The sequence below is a fragment of the Ursus arctos genome, unplaced genomic scaffold (genome assembly GCF_023065955.2).
Source record: "Ursus arctos isolate Adak ecotype North America unplaced genomic scaffold, UrsArc2.0 scaffold_30, whole genome shotgun sequence".
Lineage (NCBI taxonomy): Eukaryota > Metazoa > Chordata > Mammalia > Carnivora > Ursidae > Ursus > Ursus arctos.
Window position 1 is genome coordinate 22,579,146 of NW_026622986.1, and position 14,390 is coordinate 22,593,535.

General features: G+C 35.5%; 1 protein-coding gene across 3 annotated transcripts in view; it reads left to right on the plus strand.

Moving 5' to 3' along the window:
• MINDY3 (MINDY lysine 48 deubiquitinase 3) overlaps positions 1 to 14,390 on the plus strand; it is an 80,140-nt gene that overhangs the window by 21,612 nt on the left and 44,138 nt on the right. For all 3 annotated transcript variants that reach the window (XM_026479016.4, XM_057304742.1, XM_044392199.3), the window contains 3 exons: positions 717 to 831; positions 3,561 to 3,634; positions 4,489 to 4,568. In XM_026479016.4, coding sequence (XP_026334801.1) covers positions 717 to 831; positions 3,561 to 3,634; positions 4,489 to 4,568 — 269 coding nt within the window. The remainder of the gene's footprint in view (positions 1 to 716; positions 832 to 3,560; positions 3,635 to 4,488; positions 4,569 to 14,390) is intronic.

Genomic DNA, 14,390 nt, shown 5'->3' on the forward strand with positions numbered 1-14,390 from the left:
TTAAATTATTCTGATTCCTAAATTAGCTAACTACCAGAATACACTTTTTTATACTATTAAAAACTTCTTCATCGTTATAATGAAAAAAATCATTCTAGCTTAATGTTTCTCTGACCTGAATGAATACATTTCTAATAGGATAAATATTTGAATTATTATTTCATTTGCCAAAATATGCCTTCTATGATTCTCGTTAAAAGTGCCGTTATTTTCATTAGAGCATTTAACTTTTTATTGTAAAAGGTAAGGATAGCTACATTGCTAGGATTAGAGGTGGCATTTGAAATATGACATTAATTTCTTTTAAAAGAAGCCACAAATGTACACGTTATCTTTGGTATTCAGACATTTATTGTATAATTTTCAGGCTTTACAGAGTCAAGTTTTCTTTTTTCTTGAACACCTCTTAGAGTTACTTCATTCTTTAAAAATGTATAATTACTGTAGAATTTCTTGATGCCAGACAGTTGACCTAAGTGATGAAGAGTTTTCCTGCCAAGTAGGCATTCTGTTTTAACGGTGTATATATATATTTAGCAGCATTTGTCAGCAATAGCTTTTGCTTTTAATGGCTAAATTTGTATTTGAAAATTTGAGACACTTACAGAAATCTCATTTGTACACATACAGTTTATAAGATGATTTAAGATTTTCCCATTTGTTACTGGAGTCATTCTCATCATTATACTAATACTTAATTCTTTTTTCCCCCCCAGAAAAAGATCATTCAGAAGTTTATCAGAATTAAAAGATGCTGTCTTGGACCAGTATTCAATGTGGGGAAACAAATTTGGAGTATTGCTTTTTCTGTATTCTGTGTTACTGACAAAGGTTTGTTTAAGAAGATACTTCTTCTGGCTTATATTAGTTTGAGTTCAGTACTGTTTTTCATGCTGTGATGAGTAATTTTATTTTTGATACTGTTTCTAAATCTCAGAATAAAAATCTCTTGTGCTATAATAAGGAGTCATTCAAGTTCTCTTTCCTCACCACTCACTTAGTACTTAACCACTTTCAGACTTAGTTTTACCCCTGATCTTCTGTGTTGTAGAGGTTATCAGTAATGTTCTAATTATGAAATGCTCTCAGTTCTTCTGAATTTTATTTTCTTTCATCTTAACAGTATCTGGCATTTGACGCCTTAATGCCTTCTGGAAGCTCTTTCTGATCCTCAGTCCCTCTCTTAACTTACCTGATAAGTCATTGTGCTGGTTCCCTTTCTTTCATTAGAGTATTAAACTTTTTATTGTAAAAGGTAAGGATAGCTACATTGATAGAATTAATGTCTCATGATCCTTCCTCCCTCCACTTTTTTTTGATAGCTTCATTTTCTTCTTTACCTGTTATCTCCTCCTTTCTCTCCCCCTCTAGATTTTTATATTGCAGAAATTTTCATTCCCTGTCTTCAGCATGCTTTTTCTTTTATGGGCATTTTATTTTTTCAGCTTGCTTTTATGTGGTTAATTCCAGTGTGTACACTTCCTGTCCTACCTTCTTCCCCCAACTGCTAATCTATCTCTAACAGCCTGTTAGTCTCCGTTGAGTATCCTGCTAGATTTACCGTGTCTGCTTTCAGACTTCTTTCATTTGACAGATGTTTACTGGGCATTGACTCTGTGCTAGGGATTGGAATTATAATATGAAAAGTTTTTTTAAATGATTCCTCTTCAGTACTGTAAAAAATAAAAATTGATACATTAATAATTCCGTGATGGCACTGTTTTTAGGTGTTTATTTGTTGCACTGACAAAGCATGGGGGTAAAATAGAAGAAGGTGTGTCTGAGTCTTGGGTTTGGTTTTTGTTTTGTTTAGTTTTGTTTTTTGGTGGAATCAAGGACAGACTTTACATAGTAGGGACCGTGTGGTGGATGTAGCATCTTGATGGATGAGGAGAAGTCTTCTAGATGGAAAAGCTGTGGGAAGAATTTGAGTCATGAAAACAGCAAGTATAAAGGCATAATGAGTTTGGGGGTGTAACCTGGGAGAACTCTAAGGAGTTCAGGATTACTGCAGCATAATACACCAGAAAGGCAGTGGTGGAAGAGGAGACTGTGCACTTAATGTAAAAAAGGCTCAGAATGTGAAGACCCTTGTATTCTGTGCAAAAAATAATTGCAGTTTCACCTGGCCAAAACTTGAACAGAGCAAAAATTTAGGACAAGGTAATAACAAGATCTTTTTGCTGATAAGGTTCCTTAAATTGAGGTAAGAGTTTTACGAGAGGGAATTGGTGGTGGGATTGAAGACTAGAGTCAGGAAAACAGAGACTGGTTACTGAATAGTGAACCTAGGCTAGGGCAGTGACCATAGAAATGGAAAAGACAAAGAGCGTATTTAGAAGCATGTTCTAAATTTGGAAATTTAAAAACATTTTAGGAGCACATTTAAGAGAAAGAACCAAAAGTACTTTGTAGTTGGTTAGATGTGGTGAAGAGCAATGAGGGTGGGATCTGAGGTGACTGGTCTCTCGAGTTTGGCTTTGACTGTTCATTATTCCCCCCGTTTTTTATGCTGACCTTTGATAACTCCTCTTCCCTTTACAGCCAATAAACCATCATGTCTAGTTGTTCTTACTTGAGCTGGTCTTTGACATGATGTCCCCCCCTCACCAGTGATTACGTCACCTGTTCATATTATTCCTTTTGGCTTTATCATAGCCTGCTTTGTATTGTTTACAAGGCAGCAAGTGCAAAATCTCATACTTGTTTGTATTGTCCTACAATATGTAGGCGTTGGTTAAATTTTTGGATTGTTGATTAATGTCTTTAATCCTTAGAAATGGCCTTACTCTGATAGAACCAGTGGTTAAAGTTAGGTGAACAGCACAGTGAAGGGCAGTTATTCTTTGTTCTTTCGGGGTTGATGAAATGAAAATGCCCAGGTCTTGTGCTTACCTAGACTTCTGGGGATTTGGATGCCCTTTTGAGGAATTAAAAAAATATCTGAAAATTGGCTTTTAAGAAAATAAGCTTCCTGCCCTCCTAGTTTTATATTTTGTCAGTACCTGTTTAAATTACTGATATTTCTGAGAACGCACAATCAGAATTCTATTTCCTTCTGTTACAGTTAGACCTTTTGTATATTTAAATTGACATCTCTATCAACACTCAAGGGTGTGCCTTTTGTACTAATAAGTTTTTTAAAAGGCCTAAGTAAATACTTCAGATGCCTTAGCAGATGTATTAAGTCTGAATTTACTTTATCCTGAAATTAAATGAATATTAACTCTTAGGATTAAATAATTTTCTCCTCTCTCCTCCTGAATCACTTAAACATCTCTCAGTACCCCTTGAACCAACACGCCATGAGATCTATTACCCGTGAGACAGTCAGTGCTCTCTGTATAGAGCCCAGGGAAGAAAAGATATTCTTGGAAGAGCTACTTCTTACCGTTATCATCTCACATGTTTTCCCACATCAAATCTGGGTAATCTGGGGGGAGAAAAGTTACTTAAATAAATGTGTTTTACTCATTTATAGTAAAAAATGGTCAATTTATAAACTATCATTTTCATTTTTAGTTTTTAAAATAAGCCAATGAATTTTTTGGTTCCTTTAGGGCATTGAAAACATAAAAAATGAAATTGAAGATTCAAATGAACCTTTGATAGATCCTGTATATGGACATGGCAGGTAATTCACTAAAATCTTTTCTCTTCCTACATGGACTTAAGTTTTTAGAAGCTTGACTTTAAGATAAAACACTACTGAGTCAGATACTTTTGTCAGTGTTGACAGCGTGAAGCCTGTGGATTTAAGTACTCTGTGCTTTATACTTTGCTTGCTCTATGTATGAAACGATCATTTCCACGTCAGATTTATGTATGCACTGTACTTACTGTGGCACGGATTTTCTTTAAAGATGACAACACGTGGTATTTTAACAAATTCTGCTTTATGTTCCACTTAATTTTTTAATGAATGCAATTTACTCATTTTGACTTAGAAATAAGTATATCCTTCTCTATTTGTAAATGCTTTTCTGCTTGAGGGAAATATTTTTTCCTTAAGTTTCTCTGAAACCACCTCCCCCAAGCTCTTTATAATTCTGCTAAAACCAGTGAAACAGTGCTAGTTAACCCACTATATTACATAAGTCCTTCTCTGTAGATCTTTGTGCCTCAGAGGTTAAAATTCAATCGGCCATCAAACAAAAAATTAAATAATAATTACATATATATTTATAGATGATTATAAATATTATTAGTCTAATCTTTTTTCCATCCATTTAAACATGATATCTTAGATAAAGTTGTTAAATTTAGATGAATGTGTGGAACAATAGATACCATTGTGGTGATAATGCTCAGTGATACATTTCGAAGGCTGTTGTTCAGTTGATCATATAAAATAAAAATGTAAGGTTTTCCCTAACTTTGTTTCTTAACCAACATAATGTAGAAGTCGTTACTTTATGCTTTACCACAGGGCTCATTTGACGTGAAAACTAGTTTATTCATATTTTAATTTTCAATTTTTATTAATAGCCAAAGTTTAATTAACCTCCTACTGACGGGACATGCTGTTTCTAATGTGTGGGATGGTGATAGAGAATGCTCAGGAATGAGTAAGTATATTTTTTGCTGTGTTTATCTCTTTGATGATGACTGTTTCCCTAGAGTACGGTTGATGGTTATTCATCTACTTAATGGCTCTACATTACTTAGAGGTTAACATAAGTGCTTTAATATCAAAGAGTCCTTCCCTGTTTTCAAGGCACTGTCACTTAGAGAGTATGGAGTTTGGAGGCAGACAAACTTGGATTCAAATTCCAAGTGTAAGTCAAGTTACTTTTCTCCCACCTTTAGTTTTCTCTAGTGTAAAATTGGGATTGTGGGACTAACTTCTTTTCTTTAGAAAGTAATAAATAGATACTTTTTATCTATAAATCTAGTATATATTTATCCAGTGGTATCTGTCAGTCTCAGACACTATTGCAATTTCTTAAAATTGAGGAGAATTACAAGTACTGCAATTTGAAATTTTTGGTGAGTCTAGTGTATATAATTTCCTTTGAAATGCTGGGCAGATTTAATGTTATCTGAGAATTTTAAACCCCCTCCCCCACCACACCTCCATTTCTGATCTCAGTTATTTCTTTGCTGTAGCTTCATGCAGTTATTCACTCCTTCAACTTATATTAACTACTACATACCTCTTCTTGAAGTATGTAAAGCATAGAACGGGAAGCTTCTATAGTTTCTATTTTTTTTTTTTTTTTAAGATTTTACTTATTTATTTGACAGAGATAGAGACAGCCAGTGAGAGAGGGAACACAAGCAGGGGCAGTGGGAGAGGAAGAAGCAGGCTCATAGCGGAGGAGCCTGATGTGGGGCTCGATCCCATAACGCCAGGATCACGCCCTGAGCTGAAGGCAGACGCCCAACCGCTGTGCCACGCAGGTGTCCCTTCTATAGTTTCGGCAGATCACAGGGAAATTTATTTCTTCTATAATGAGATGAAACTGTCACCAGATAGCAGAAGCAAATATTATGATTGAGTTGCTGCTTTTTACTCCCATTTAAATGAGTGAATCTTGATCTTAAATTTGAATTTTTCTCAAATTTTAGAAATAGGTATAGTTAATAGAAACAGGGAAGATATAATATTAAGGGGGGGGGAAGGTCAGTAAAAATTACAGAATTTCAGGTTTAAAAGCACCCTAGCACAATCCAGCCCTTCGTTTTACTACTTAAGAAATGAAAGAACTACCTTCCCTCCATACATTAGATAAAATATGCAAAATTATTCACTCAGTGTTTAGGTTAGAATGAGAACCTAGTTTCGCTGATTTCTGGCAAAGGACAAAAAACTCATGGACAAGAAAACTACACAAGTTACCCTGCTCTGTTTTTTGTAAGTGAGCCCATTCTATTCTTGAACCTTCCTCTGATTCAAAGCTGTGAAGGCATTTAATCCTGCCAGTTAAAGGTATGTCATTCTGTCTTCAGTAGTATGCGCTCACCCACATGGCTTCTAGACACCGTCTCTTTTTCCTTCCCCCTGTGGTTTCTGGGGCCTGCGTATCTTAGATCATCTCAGGTGATCAGAGAAGGAATACTTGGTTCCTGTTGAACTTGGGTTGAGGTATCTCATCCCGCTTGTCCCTGTCTTTGCTGCTCCTCATACTTCTTTCCACTAGGACTTCAGTGCGTCACTCTGGCTCTTGATACTAGTTATCATGGTCCTCCTTTCTCTTCACTATGCAAATTCTCCTAAGCCTCTCCTGTTCCCAGAACTAGACTATTCTATCTCCCTAGGCTTTTCCTCACCTATCCTCCCATAGGCTTTTTTTCTTGCCATGAATTTGTTACTTTCCTCATAGAGTATTAGTCACTTATCCAAGTTTTGGTTCTTGATATGTACAAATTCATTCTTTCCTATTGCTTGAAATATTAGCTTTCAAAGCTATTGTCTCGCTGTGAATTTTTTTTTAGTATAGGTTAAATATCAAAACTGAGGAATGACTTTGAAGTAATTATCTGGGAAAAGAAAACGGGCAGGGCATAATTCTTTCATTTTCTCTTAATTGTTAGGAGTATTGACTTGTTGAATTTGTTTTCAGTCACCAGACTTAAAAATCTGTACATTATTCAGCATTTATTGGATGTTTTTCTGATCTGACAACATGGAAGGAGATATATAATATACAAAGAAAAAGTATAATTAAAGAGTTACTAGTTGCGAAAGCAACTAGGCAAGCCACTTTACTTCTCCTAGCTTCAATTTACTTAGTTATAAAATATAGAGGTTTAATGCCTTCCTCAATGGGATGTTATGAAGATTAAGATCAAATTTCTAAAATGCCTCAACTGGCCCTTGGGGAGAACACAGCTTTCCCTCAAAAGCACACAGACCTAGTTTGGGGAAACAAGAACGTGCACACACATAACTATAATGCAATGTGAGAAGAAGCATGTTGGAATAAAGTATTAAAGAGGAAGGAGAAAACTTTTCCTACTATGTTTATGTTGGGGTAAACAGAGAGAATTTAAGTAGGAGTTAACATTTTAATGGGGCAAGATGGAATGAGCGAGAGGGCGTTTTAAGAAAAATTGCAGGTTGTGTTTAGGGGCTAGAGACATATCAGACCTGATTAGAGCCCTGGTTCTTAATCCTGACTACACATTACTACTTGGGGAGCTTAAAAATATGTCAATGCTTAGGCCCCAGCCGAGAGTAAATAAATAAATTAGAATCTCTAAGTGGTGGAGCCTGGGCATGATAATTTAAAATTACCCCAAGATGATTCTGATGTGCAGGCAGGTTTGAGGACCACTGGATGAAAGCACTGGATCTGTGAAGCGGACTAGTAAGAGGAAGGATCGTAAACATGGGGCTGAGGAAGAACTCAGAGGATCTGGAGAACTTAAGAAGTTTGCGTTTTAGTTGGCAGGCATTAGGAGGACAATCATTGAAGGCATTTGCAATGGAAGAAAAAAGAGCAACTAGTATTTACGTACTTTGGGCTAAGCAGTATGTTTTAGATATGTATCTTCTTAACTTTGATAGATAAAAAGGCGAGCCTCAGATGATTTAGTAATTTGCCCGTGTCAAACAGCGGAGGTATAAGCTGCTTTTGACCACATTCGAAGCGTGTGCTCATTCCGCCATCGCGCGTTCCGCTGTACCACTCTGCCTGTCAGACTGACTACGGGAAAGTAGAAGCTACAGGAGTCAACTGATGAATGAGAGTAAAGTACAAATAACTAGTAGGTTTTCAAATAAAGCTTATTGAATAAACGAACACATGAAGAAACATAGTAAACGGACTGGAATTCACTGTGTATGTTTTGGAGGGGAAAAAATAATCTTTGTCCCCAAGGATTTCATTTTCTTTGAAGAGCAGTTACAGCTATTGATGGTCAGGAATGCTCATTGTGCAGCAGCGGTGAACATTTGTTTAACAGTGCTGAGCCCCGCTCTTCGTACCTAATGACTATATTCCCCCACCCATTTGCTTACTTCATTCTTAGAACTACTCTGTGAAGATCGTAGAGGAAACTAAAGCACAGAGTGGTTAAGTATCTTGCTTCATTTCACACAGCTTAATAAATAGAGCTGAGATTTGAACAACTGTAGTCTGATTCCATGTAACAAGCGTACTTAATCATTACAAAAGACTGCCTCTTATACTACATTTCACAGAATCGAGTGCAATAATAAATATATAAGATGACGTGGAAGAAGTTTATCTTACTAAATTTCATACCGTGAGAGGTAGTAGTTGCCTCATTTATGGAGAGACTAATTTTGAGAATTTAATCCAAAGGTTCTTGTCCATGATACAGTCAGTGAATGAGCTGTGCTGTATTTCTCATTCAAGGAGAATGAGGACTAAGAATAGGCTGTGAATTTAGCAATTAGCAAGGTCTTTGCTTTAAAAGAACAATTGAGATAGAAACCAGAGCGTAAGGAGTAAATATTTTAGCCATGTAAGCAAGGAAATCTTACTGGTGAAAGAGGGAAAGAGGAGTTGATTGCCAAAGTGAAGAGATGGTGTGTGTAGGTTTTGTTTTAAGGGATAGAAATCACTTGAATTGTTCCTTGGCCAAGGGAAGGGAACCACCTTTAATCAAAGTAAATGGAGTCAGGGGTAACAGTAACCTTGGAAAGATGCACAGTTCTTCTAAGACAGGAAGAAAGAATGTGCTGAGAAAAGAAGGCATTTGAAGTGTGAAAGATTTAAATAGGGAGAACTTTTAAGATTTTGAAGTCTGCTAAGAATGAGTGGACAGAGATAAAGTTGGAGGCATATAAAGGAGAGAAAGGGTTTGAGTCCACTGCTTTAAGAAGAAATAAAAAAATGGATCATGGGAGAAATTTTTAAGTGTGCAGTCAGCAGTAAGAGATATAGAGATGAGTTTACATTGAGTAATTTAGAGTGGATCCAGCCAGTAAAGCTTATAGTTAGGCTTCTTCCTGGCAGTAACATCAATGAATATGAAAACGAATATTATGTATTATCCAGGAAAGGCCAAGAAGGTTCAATGAAAGATAAATAGGTCATTTTTCTTGTCTTTAATTTTTAAGGATATCAATGCTTGATCTGTCATATATTTCATATTATGTATACATATTATATACAATAAACATATTTTTCCCAGTTTGTCTTTTGCCTTTAGTTTGCTTATGGTGAACAAGTGTATTGCTACCATTTTTGACTGTTATAAACAAATACTGCAGTGAACATTTTTGTATATAAATTTTTACATATTCAAGTATTTTGTAGGACAGATTTCTTTTTTTTTTTTTTTTAATTTTTTTTTATTTATTTGACAGAGAGACAGCCAGCGAGAGAGGGAACACAAGCAGGGGGAGTGGGAGAGGAAGAAGCAGGCTCCCAGCGGAGGAGCCTGATGTGGGGCTCGATTCCAGGACTCTGGGATCACGCCCTGAGCCAAAGGCAGATGCTTAACGACTGAGTCACCCAGGCGCCCCCCCTGTAGGACAGATTTCTAAAAGTAGAATGTGTGATAAAAATTTAAGCATCCGTTAATTTTTATTAGTTTTATCAAGATAGAATTCACATACCACACGTGTGATACTATTTAAAATGTATAATTCTACGGTATGTACATATGTATTTATTTCAATTCCATGGTTTTTAATATGTTCTTAGAGTTATGTAACTGTCGCCAGATCAGTATTAGAACATTTTTTTATCAGCCCAAAAAAAACCCTGTGCCCATTTGCAGTCACTCCCCATAATTGCCTGCCCCTCAGCTCTTAGCAACAATTAATCTGCTTTCTGTCTCCATAGATTTGCCAAAACTGGGAATTTCTTATAGAATCATGTAATATCTGGTCTTCTGTGACTGACTTCTTTTACTTGGCATGTTTTCAAGGTTCATCCATGGTTTAGCATATACAGCACTGTACTGCTTTTTATTGGTGAATCATATTCCATTGTGTAGAGACACCATATTTTATGTATTCATTCGTCAATTGATGGGCATTCAGCTTGTTTCCACTTGACTGTCCTGAATAATGTGGTTAGGGACATTTATGTAAAAGGTTTTCTGAGGATATATGTTTTAATTTTTCTTTGGTATCTACCTAGGAATGAAAATCCTGGGTCATATGCTAACTCATATATTTAATCTTTGAGGAACATCTGTAAAACTGATAGATAAAGCCGGTTTACCTTCTAAAATCTCCTTTACCAACTGCTTTAACCATGTAGGGGACTTCCTGTTTTTCTGTATCCTGGCCAACCTTCAGAACCGTCCGTCTTTACTCTGTCACCTTACTTATAATTCACATTTCTCTGATTCCTCCTGAGCCTCTGCTTGATTGTCTTTTTGTGTGTTCGTCAGCTTTTAGTATTTCCTCTTCTGGGAATTGCTTCTTTCTAGCTGTTTGCATTTTGAGGGGAAAGGTTATTGTCTTATTCGCAATCACTAGGAACTCTTTCTAAATTCTTTCTTTGTGTTTTAAAAATGTGTTGCAAATATTTTCCCTCAGCCTTTTCTGTCTCTTAACTTTGTTATGGGTATCTTTTATCATACTCGCGGTTTTCATTTTTATAAAGATAAATCATTTCATCTTTTCTGTTACGGCTTCTGTTGTTTTTTTTTTTAAATTTTTTTTTTTGAATCAGTTTTGTATTTCTCCCACAAGATTAAACGAGTATTTTCTAGTATTTTCTTCCAATGATTTTGTAGGCTTTTAAAAAATATTTAATTCTTTAATCCATTTGGATTATTTATTTGTGAGCGGAATGAGATAGAGATCTGCTTTTTTACATTTTCCCAAAGAACTGCCTAATATCCTAACTTGTCATTTCTCCACCTGACACACCTACTTGATAAAATAACAGATTTTCCCATATGTATGAAACATTCTTTGTACTATTCTATTCCAGTAATCTATTTGTGAGTTCTTATGCCAAAACTACCTTATTGCCTAGTTTTATGTTCTATATTTGTCAGCACGTTTCCTACTATTATTATAATAGAAATAATATAATAATGTAAAATTATTATAGCCATTTTTACATTATCTAGTCCAATTGAACCTGTTTTTGGCTTTTTAAGTTGCGGTTTTAAGAAATTTGTGAGAATTCGAATGAGTTATGTTAAATTTGTAGATAATTTTAAAGAAGGGCCATCTTTATAGTAGTAAGTCTTCCTATTTAGATTGGGCTTTTTTGTACCTTTTAATGAAAGTATATAGTGTTGAGTATAGGTTCTATAGTTCCCAAATCCATGGACTTTATTCTGCCTCACCTGTTAAAACTGTCTTTTGCTTCTGCAGTAGAGAACAGATAACCTGCAGTGCAACTCGTCACCTAATTTCATTTTTGCCCACCCCCTAGTCTTTCACAGTGGCTAGTGGAATATTTTAAAAACTAAGTCAGATCGTGACAGTTTCTCACTTAAAACCATTCAATGACTGGCTTCCCCGTGCACTTCAACTCTTTCCAAAGGCTCTCAAAGCCTTTTGTGGTCTGGCCGCAGTCTAGCTGCCATCTGTCTTTATTTTGTACTACTACGTGTCTTTTGAGCTGAGATTCTCTTTGCTTGGTCTGTCAGCAGATCAGTTTTTCGATGGTCTCCTTCCTACCTTTCAGGCGTTCTGCTGTATTTGTGCATCGTGTTATTGTACATAGTATAATTCATCGTTCATGTTTATTTGATTATTTGAATGTTTTCTTCATTTTATGGGATTGACATAGAGTCAGCTCTTATAAATCAGAAACCCAGAGCTTGCTTTCTCTTTCCTTTTTAATAGAAATCATTATCAGAGTCCATCCAGGCTACAACTATGTAGTTCGCTGAACATGGATGAACTTATGATACATAGACGCTAAGAGAATCTAAACCGAAAATTAAGATCATTTTGAAATTTTAGTATTTTTTAAGTAATATGAATTGCAGTTAAGTGGCTAAGTGGTATATAATTTTGAAGTGTTTGGTTTATCAAAATTTGAGAAAAGGGCAGAAGTGCTAATTTTCTCTATATATTTTATTACTGTAAAAATAGATTTAATTAGCTGGAACTAAGTTGTCAGATATAATACAGGACTCCAAGTTAAATTTATTTGCAGATAAATCATTTTTAGTATAAGTATGTGCCATTCAATATTTGGAATATAGTTTTACTAAAAAATTACATTTTTTTAATCAGGAGTTTAAATTTAACTGGGCATCTTTTGTTTTTATTTGCTAAATTGGGCAACCCTAGCTATATGTCAGCCCTGTAGCAACCTGACTTCTTAGGAATACAACAACCAGTAAATGGGTTTGAAAAACTCTTCACTTTCAAAAATAGATTTCACAAAGTTCATAGCTCAAATTGCGTATATGTATGCAATTTATGTATCAGTGAGATAGCCAAGTCTTTCTCAGTATCTTACTGCTTTTTAGTTCAGCTATTCTGACATTCTTACAAATAAGTCAGTTCTTTTCAAATTTTTCTAACTACAGATTTTTTTACCTTACTCAAGGACCCTATATGATTTCATCCTGGCTTATTTTTCAACCATCAGATCTATTCTTGAATAAAATTACGCCACTTGCTTTTGTTTCTTTGTTCATGCTACTCCTTTTGCCAAAGACCTATATCCCTCCCATCTGTGCCTGTGCAGTCCTCCGCTGCCTACTTCATACGCCATCCCTCCAAGGAGAGCTTCCTGATTGTCATGGCCGAAAGTGATCTATCCTCTGAGCATTTTGTTTTCATGGCACTTCCACATTCTATTTTGATACCTATTGTTTAGGGTCGGGGGGAATATTTTTAATTGTATTAAGAACATTTAACATGAGATCTACCCTCATAGTGAATTTTATGTTAAGATACAGAATTAACTATAAGCACAAAGTTGTACAGTGGATATCTAGAACTTACCTTACATGACTTGCAACTCTAGCTGTTGAATCGCAACTCCCCGTTTCCGCCTCCTTCTAGCTCCTGGCAACCATCATTCTGTGCCACTTCTTTGAATTTGGCTATTTCAGATACCTCATCTAAGTGGAATCATGCAGTATTTCTCCTTCTCCGACTAGTATATTTCACTTAGCATAGTGTCCTGAAGGTTCATTCCTGTTGCCACGTATGATAGGATTTCCTTCTCTTTGAAGCCTGAGTAATAGTCCATCATATGCATATACCACAGTTTCCCTATCCATCCATTCGTTGCTGGACTTTTAGATTGTTTCAACATCTTGGCTGCTGTAAGTACTGCTGCAGTGAGCATGGGAGTGCAGGTATCTCTTTGAGACTTCTGATTTCAGTTCTTTTGGACTGAATACCCAGAAGTAGAATGGCCCTGTCACATGGTAGATGTATTTTTAATTTTTTGAGGAAACTTCATAACTGTTTTCCATAGTTGCTACACCATTTTACATTCCCACCAACAGTGTACAAGGGTTCCAATCTCTACATCTCCTCTCTAACAACTTATGATTCGTTTTGTCTTTCTTTTTGATAGTGGCCATCCTAACAGGTGTGAGGTGATATCTCTGTTGGGTTTTAATTTGGAACTCTTATGATTGGTGATGTTGAGCATCTTTTCATATATTGTTGGCCATTTATATGTACTCTTTGGAGAAATGTCTATTCATGTTCTCTGCCCAATTTTTAATTGGGTTTTTTGGGTTTTTGCAGCTGAGTTGTAGGAGTTCCTTATATATTTTGGTTTGTTAACTCCTTATCAGATATATGGTAGTCCCCAAGGTAGCTTTGTATTCTTGCAGTATGAGCATTGTTTTGGGGTTTTTTTTTTCAATACTTGGCACTCAGGGTATGTTTCTTAAATAAATGCAGTTCAGTCATCTGGTTTCCAAGTTGGCATCAAGTTGGCATCAAATTTAAAAGTCTCAGGTGGGTCTTCTGTAGATGCACTGACAGCAGTGAGAAGTGACAGCTGAAGTGGAAGAGAAGAAGAGGGAGAGGCAAACTGAGGAATATAAAACTTTGCATATATATATATATGTATATATATATATATACACACACACACATACATACATACAGTCTCACTGACTGAAACAGCGTTGAGAGGGACTCAACATGATTAATCTTAAATGCAAGGCTAAGAAAACAAAGTTAGAAAATTCTAAAATATGACACAATTATTAGGATTTTCTGCAAATGTCTCAATAGTCAATTTACAAGTCTTATATAAGTAAATTCTGTAAGTTGTAATATATGAAATTGCTATATTCTCACTACATTTACAACTCAGTGTGCTAATAAATATTCTTAAGGACCCATATTAGCTATCAAAGATAAAAAATTTTAAATATATATTGTTTAAAGAAATAGTAATTTTTAAATATTACCACTTAAACTACATGCCTAAATATGTGCTTACTGACCTAATCTGAATAATTCATTACCCAAGAATTATGAACAGCTAGTTTTGCTCTAGTTAGTAGCATGA